We start from the raw sequence: 8,717 nt of genomic DNA on the forward strand, positions 1-8,717 counted from the left end.
TAATATTAAATATATCTATAAAAGTACAAATCTCCCTAAAAAATTAATTAAGTAAATTGAAAACGAATCATAGTATACCAAATTAAATAGAGTGGCATGTATATTTTACTATAGTTAAATGTTTCTCTCGATTAACTTACATAATATACACTAAGATTGATATATTATTACGTTTTATTTTTGTATATAGGAAATATTGTAATAAATTATTTAAATACTAAATTAGTAGTTACCATATAATTATTTATTATATAGCACATTAAAAAGAAGAGCATAAATATTTGACACAAAACCTTGTGGTGGAGAATCTCCCTTCTTATATCTATTTATATATCTTCTATATAGTAAACAAAACACCAAAGTGAAAAGTGCAATGCAGAGCAGGTGTAACAGAATGATTGAAATATGGGATGATTTGGTTGGTGAAATATTGGTAAGGCTGCCAGTGAAGTCATTATTGAGATTCAAATGCGTTGATAAGAGATGGAATGATTTGTTCAGAAAACCAACATTTGCTAATAGGAACATGAAAATACATGAGAAGAAGAAGCAACGTGTGATGATTCGTGAGAGAGATGGACCTCCTCGTTTTATAATCTCAGAGAATGATGAGATATTGGAATTGGACTGGCAAAACCCATTTCCTGATGATCGTGTGATATGGACAATGGAATTTGGCGGCACCTACAATGGTATTTTTTTTATCAGATCTACAAATTTTTATCTTTGGAATCCTACCACTAGTGAAATAAAGCTCATCCCCACTCCTCCTTTTCTTGACCCCCCTCCTCCTTCTTACACCAATATAAGTACCTTTTGTGGTTTTGGTGGTGATCCTGACACCAGTGACTACAAGGTTCTCTATATCGTCTCCATTGGAGAACAAATCCCTAACCAAATTTTTCCTGATTCTTCCGATGAGGATGATGATAAACTAGCTATTGTCTATACCTATCTTCCAACCACTTTTGAGCTATACAATCTTAGTACTAATTCTTGGACTCTTCTGGATTTAGTGTTGCCCGTTAAATGTAACACTAACTATTTTCAGGATGGTTTTCTTTTCAATGGAGTTCTCCATTGGGTCTGTGTTGGCGAAAAACAAGAAGATGAGGACTGCATACTTCGCTTTGACTTTCGCAACAATCAATTTACTACAATTGACCTCCCATCAGAAGCTGATGACTTATCATACAATTTTGCTGAGATTAATGATTCTCTTGCTTATGTTAAAAACCGCCATGATCCCTCAAACTGGGGTTACTATGATGTTGAAATTTGGACTTTGGAACAAGACACTAGTTGTTGGACCAAAAAACACATCTTTGAGCCACTTTATGATCTTCTGAGTATCTACTACTTTTGGAAGGATGCTCCTGAACTTCTTGGAATGTGCACACGCGGTAATGGAGAATTTTACTTAGTGTCATATCACCCTGATGGTCATATAGCGCGTCGTTTTGAACAAATTACTCTTCATGATAGACGCCTTCATGATCCAGTACGTAAGTATGTGCAAAGTATAGCACCATTGTCGTTATCCTAGCTCAGTACGACTATAACACTAGGATCCTCTATAATAAAAAGATGTTAATTTATTTTAAACTCCTACCTTATGTAAGATGAATACATTCGAATGAGCATGCTCTGCTTGTATGTTTATGATTATTTCAATGGAATAAATTGTCATGTTTATTATGATTTTAGGACATTATGTTGTCATTGTAATTAAAACAAGGATTAGTTGGAACTGTTGCGGTAAAGAAGGTTGTGGTGATAAAATTAATTTTTCTCATCCCCTTTAGAGTTGTTGTATGTAGTTTCTGTCATCACATTCATTTAGACCAAAGTTAAGAAATTAAATATATATTATCAATTTCTTCCCCCCTAACTTTCTATGATAAAAACAGAGAGAAATGTTTTAGCTTCATATGATAAGAGTGGTTCTCTAGATTTCTTTCCTTATACACATCCCACAAAATTAAGAATTAAAACTTTTAGAAATTTCCTATTAGCTCCACAAGCCTCAAAATAATATCCCTTAAACATTCAACTTAGACCCTTGTTTTAAGGCCAATTAATCTTGTGGTAGAATAGTGGAAAGCAATGTAATGTCATGTCCACTACATTGTACATTATATGCCTTAGTGAATTAAAGTTAGTTTTGCTATAATTTAGACTTTTTTCATAACATCAGATCATTTATAAAAGTTGGGACTTTAAGATAAATCACTCACCTAAAAGTTTTATATAATCTCTAAGTTCCTAATCATCAAAAGGTAAAATTGGAACCATGATATTAACATAAAAAATCCTATAAAAATTTATAACAATTGTAAAAAAAAATATATCCAATGTTGGTATTCATCTAACATTGGTACAAAGATGAATGTTCAATATTAGTATTGGTCTCATTTTTCATTATTGAGAGTTACCGACTTAAGATAATGGAGGATGAAATTTCAACCACTTTCAAATGATTTGAAGTTATTGCTAAGTTTTTTTGTGGACAAAAAATAAAACACCCACTTTTGTACAAAATTATAAAATATGATTAACGAACCACAATTCGGGTCGATTCTCAAGAGCCGATTAGATAGAAAATGTATTATCACATTGTTCTCCAGGACTAAAAGGTACCCTATAAACTGCATGAACTAAATTATATTGTAAACTTGTTTAATCATTAATTACTTAATTATTAGAATAAGATACTATAATTTTATCAAATTCTCAAAATAAATTTTTAATCCATTATTAAATTAGAAGATAGTTTTTACAGTTAATTGATGGAACATTATTTTAATAATTGACTAATAGTGTTGAGAAAAAGAGATAACATTGGTCGTTAACTTCCCCTAATTTTTAATATTTATTTATTGATATAATTTTAATATTAAAATTAATTGAACTTATTATCAATTGTTAATCATTTAATTTAATATTATTTTATTTAATCAACTTTAAAATAACTTATTATTAATTATATTTCTATAAAAATTAATGTTATATATTAATTAATATTAACAAAGCAACAAGAAAAAACTGATAAAAACAATTCCTACACTCGGATGGGATGCATGGCACGAACAATAACCAGACTATAAAATCATGAATAATGTGGGGAGAAGTGAAAGAAATCACGAAGAAGGTGAGGTTGAATTAAAAGATGAACAGAAGGAGTGAGGTTGACAATGGCATAGAAATTGGAAAGAGAGATATAGTATTGTCATAATAGATAGTTGGGATTTGTGAAAAGAAGTGTGAATGAATAAGTGAAGAAAAAGAAGGGCTTGGATTTGTAACGTGGAGCAATTGAAGGATTAAAGTAGACTCCCATTTTGGAATTTTGAAGATTCGGCTTCTTCATTATTTAAAAAAAAAATCCAGCCACTAATCCATGTTGATTTCATTTTTTAAAGCTAGGATGCTAAAGCACCCCGAGAAATTTATTAAAGAAAGACAAAAGGAAACATTACATATTGGAGAATCTATAGTTGGGAAGCCACAAAGATTGGATCCCATAAAGATTAGACCAGGGATTGAATCCCACCAAGTAAAAGTTCTAGATTGGATCCCATGGTTAGCTAGCAAATCCATACAAGAATTTCCTTCCCTAAAGATATGAGAAATTATCCACCAATTGCCTAGGAATTGTCCATTTACCCGGATGAATGAAGTCAGCCACATTGTCCTTAAGGTCAGATATAAGAGCCAAAGGGATGTTCAAGCCCCCATATGTTGTTGTTTTAAAAATATTGATGAGGGGTACCTGCACATCACCTAAAAAATTGATAACAACAATAAAGGTTTCTTAACTAGTGGGTATTCACTCTAGTAGTTCCAACTTTTTTTTGTGTTTTTAATTTTTAAACGTAAAAAACAGAAAAATAATTTAAAGGATGAACAAAAATAAAATAAAATTTATACAAAAGTGAAAGAAAATTGTATTTACAATTACTAATGACAAGAAATATAAGTAAGAATTTCTATTATCTTGTAATTCCCCGGCAACGGCGTCAATGTTTTGAAAATTTTATTTGAGGTTTTCCCTTCTCAACAAATTGTCCCCGACAATGGCGCTAATTTGTTGAAAGAGTTTTACTGCTTGCTTGATTGAGGCAACAAGTTTCTGATTGTTTTTATTTAATGACAGGTCAATTCTTTGCTCCGCCATCTCGGCTTTGTTGAAATAAATTCTAATGTTGATATAATGGTTTTGAAGAATGTTCCTTTAATAAAAAACTTAACTTTATTGAATTATTAACAATTTCATATCATCTCAGCTTTGTTGGAATAAATTCCAACCAAGGTTTAATGATATGAATTTAGCAAATTAATACAACAAGTGATTATGAGTGATATTTAATTAGTTAGTGACTTTATTTATTTACTCATTTTTCGGGTTCCTTTTAACCATACCATAAAGGTCGATCTCATTTTATTAAATTAACCATACCATTTTTATGAAAGGTTGGTATCAAAGAATAATAAAATGACAAAAGAATAAAGTTAGAAGTTAACCGTACCACTTCTTTCAAAGGGTTGGTATAAAGAATAAATAAAGCAATAAATAATTAGTTGCAGAAATTAAATTATAGGGTTATGTCGAACGATAAGGAATTTCCTAATATAAATACATTCATACTTTGTGTCTTTTATCAAAAGTAATAAAGTAAAAATTAAAGTTGTTTTTGTGATTTTATGAATTAAGAAACATGAAAAAGTAAAGAACTAACTATTTACAAATTCAAGAAGGGAAAATTGATTTGAAAGATTGAATTATTTCTTGACTCAAATGATTATGAAAATATTACAAGTTATGTGTTATACTTTCGGTTAATTCCACACACCATTTCTAAATCCTTCATCTAGTGTCCTAGAATGATAAGATGATTTTCAAACATATATAATACACTAAAAAATAGTTAAGTGTCACTTGTCAAAGTAGGTTGTCACACCCTACTTCAGGCTCCATTAACATTATTTAGCCTTGAACATAAGTTGCTTAAAATAGATGCTTGAGGTGGCAAGTTAACTAAGGTGTAGCTTACACTTTTTAGTTCACTTGTCAACAATTTAAGAAGAAGCATTTTGGATCTTTAAATCTAGTTTTATGTGATCAAGCTAAAACTGCATTAAGAACTTCATAAAGAATCAAAACTTAACCAAAAAGTAATAACTTGAATGTATTGAAATCAAAACAAGATACAAATGAAGAAAGGAAATAATGTTATACCATAATCCAAGTCAATATGTAGGAGCATGAGCCATCTATCCAAGGATGAGATGCTTTTGATTCCAAATGAGGTTGCAAAATCATGTTTTTGCACCTCATTTGTCAACTGCATTCCCTTTGAACTTCTATGAACGAAAAGCCTAAGAACAACCTAAAAACACTCTCAAATGAGAGAGAAGTGAAAATGAAAGAAAGTAGAAGAGATTACAAAGAATGTACAACTATGTGCAATGTGTTTTAAGTGAAGAAATGGAGGTTCCTTTTATAGGCATTCTGGACTTCCAAGCTCCACTTCATGGCTGCTTAGCTCAATGGTGAATCAACAACTTGTCCCACCTTGGGAAGCTAGCTTGGACAACCTATTGTGGGCTAAATTACATGCATGATGACACCTCCTACTTGCTTGCTTGATGAGTTGGACTAGCTAGTTGCAAAGATATTTGTTTGACTGAAATATCTATGCACTGAGGTATAAAATATTATACACAGTGAATGTATCATCTATCCTTCATTTTTTTATTTTAAAAGTTAATGATGATTGATATTGAATGGTCGATGATGCACCAATATTGTAAAAAAATCTTACAATGTCATATACACATCTTTTTCTCAACTTCTTTTCCATTTTCATTTCATACAAAGAGCCATTCATACTTTTGAACTTATAAGGTATATTTTATTAGAACAGTCACATTCGATCAATAAATACCCTTCACTTTTCTGATGCCATCCGCATTGAAGATGTATCATATCTAGTTAGGAGTGCCGCTACCGTCACTATTAACACTCATTAATACCATAATAATACTCATAATAGTGAATATCAAATTCATCCCTTAAATTTTATGTGCATGTCATTAACACTCATTAATACCATAATAATACTCATAATAGGGAAATTTTCCAGGTTGGAAACTAATTTCAAAATAGTGATTTCATGACAAATCACATGAACATATTCCTTATTCATTTTACTAACAAAATTGGAGATTTCATGACAAACCATGTGTTCCAAATTAAAAGAATAAGAATATATATCTAACATCTCGTCTTTAATTCCCTTACAGAAATCTACTACGTAATCTCGAAATGTTTGTTATGCAATCTTGAAAATTTTGTTAAAAATCCATTGAGATGAAAATGAAAATGTGATTTAGTTTGATAAGATTAACAAATGTCTATGAAAACATCAATATGGTGAAGATTTGGTATCAAGCGTGAGATATTGGTATCATAGGAGGAGAGTAAAATTATTAAGATGTTATTAAGAATGTACAACTATGTGCAATGTGTTTTAAGTGAAGAAATGGAAGTATTCATAGAAGACTTTGGAGATAGTCATAAGTAAGCGCACTCCATCTTGTAACCCTTTGATTTGAGTCTCTCAACCAATTGAGAGAGTGGAGAGAAGTGAATGAAATCATGAAAAGAGTGAGGTTGAATGAAAAGATGAATATAAGGAGTGAGGTTGATAATGACATAGATATTTGAAAGAGAGAGATAGTATTGTGCTAATAGGAAGGTGGGGTTTGTGAAAAGAAGGGTAAATGAACAAGCGAAGAAAAAGAAGGGTTTGGGTTTGCCCTTAAAAAAATTATAAAATTAATAGTGAATATCATAATAAATGGTTTGGTAACTTCTTTAATATTTTTAAACCTATATAATTCAATCATTAAACCTATCCAGGTGGATGATGCCACATCAATACATATAAGAGGAGAGGCAGGCCTCTGACTATATGTAAGTTAAAATATTTCATATTAAAGGTTATAAAAAATATGATAGCATGAGACAAGGAAGAAAGAATGGAAAAAATTATGCATAAAAGTCACCTCAATTATAGAGTTGTGGAACATAAAATTTTAATATGAGTATAAATATATGGGCATAATTTTACTCTCTTCTTTCATTAAGAAAGCCATACAAAATATGACCAAAATTAATAAATTTAAGGTTGTGATCATAGTTTTATTTTCCAATCAATAGAGAATTCCAATGTGGAGTTATTGTATACTTCTACATAGTATTGTTCAGTATAGACATTAACTTTCAAATTTTTATTAATAACTTATAATTTAACTTATTTTTATTTAGAATTAATGATAGGTGAAAATATATTATACTTTACGAATACATTGAAATTTATCACTCAAGCTAAGACACAATAGTTTACTCTTTAAGATAAGAAGATTGAGAAAGCAATTTGTAATTGATATAAATGATGAATTGAAAGAATGTATAAATTAGAGTAGTCAACATTATAATAATAGATGAATTTATTTCTACATGATGTCTATATACATACACAAAAAGAGACATGCTCTCATTGAAGTTATGTCATCCTTATTAACGGTCAATCTTCCATATTTTGTATATAATCCATATTAATGCCAAATCATCCATATTATATTATATATATTATATTATATATATTATATATATATATATATATATATTTCATCATCAACATCTAACTTCGACCTATTAAATTTGTGTATGTGATAATAAGTTTAGTTGATAAATTAGGCTCTTCATTATCATATAAATTTGTATATAATCCATATTAATTCCGTATAAAAATGGATCTTCAATGGTAAAATCAGGTTAGCTACTCTACTTTCTTTTATAGGTTTTTCCTATTAGCCTCCACTTGAAAAAAATAAAGTAAAACCATTACATAAACTATTTATCATACACATAAAAAATATGCATTAAAACTTTGAAATACATATTTCCTATTTTAAATTCTTAATTAATGCTTTATCTCGAAATACATTTTGAATAATTAAATTAAGATATAATTGACAATTGAAGATTAAAACCATTATTGTATGTCAGAGCTGAAGTAAAATGCCAAATTATGGTAAATAATATGATAAACATATTTATTGTACACATAGCTTCAAAAAATTATTAAATGAGGAAAAACATGTTCTAATTTCATAAAATAAATTCATTTAATCTAGGTTATAATACAAATTAATTGACTATAGCCAAGGCAATTAACCGCAAGTGCAAAATTCATTGGAATGTGTAGGTTGAAGGAAACTTCTCCATTTAGGTTTAATCTTTGGCTAGAAAGTAAGTTTTTGGCATTGGCATGTGCTTTATAAACTATCTTCAAGTTCAACAAGCTATTTATGCATAATTTCAATCAGCTATTAAAGCAGTGGGCATAGCTTACCAAAATGGTTGGTTTAATCTTTGGTTGGAAAGTGAGTTTTTGCTAGTTATAGAAATTTCCAATGGAATGTCAAAAGCTCCTTGGAAGTTGTTCAATGAGTGGACTATATGCAAGCATGAACTCAGTTTCATGAACTTTCACATCTCTCACATATATAAAGAAAGGAATAGTTGCACGGATAAGTTGGTTTCATATGGAATCACATCTCAATCGAATTCTAGATGGCATAGTATTCCTAGGATTTCAATAGAAATCATTATAATTTATCGTCCTATAGATTTTGGTATTTGTAAT

The 8,717-nt window shown here is 29.7% G+C and overlaps 1 protein-coding gene across 1 annotated transcript; it reads left to right on the forward strand.

Moving 5' to 3' along the window:
* On the forward strand, window positions 395-1,546 carry LOC109361814 (F-box only protein 8-like). Its single transcript, XM_019607351.1, has one exon. The coding sequence runs from the start codon at window positions 395-397 to the stop codon at window positions 1,544-1,546; it is 1,152 nt and encodes a 383-aa protein (XP_019462896.1).

The sequence above is a fragment of the Lupinus angustifolius genome, chromosome LG12 (assembly GCF_001865875.1).
Source record: "Lupinus angustifolius cultivar Tanjil chromosome LG12, LupAngTanjil_v1.0, whole genome shotgun sequence".
Classification (NCBI taxonomy): domain Eukaryota; kingdom Viridiplantae; phylum Streptophyta; class Magnoliopsida; order Fabales; family Fabaceae; genus Lupinus; species Lupinus angustifolius.

What these genes read in the sequence shown, in the direction of transcription:
- LOC109361814 (XM_019607351.1), top strand. Translation starts at nt 395, where the DNA reads ATGATTGAAATATGGGATGATTTGGTTGGTGAAATATTGGTAAGGCTG.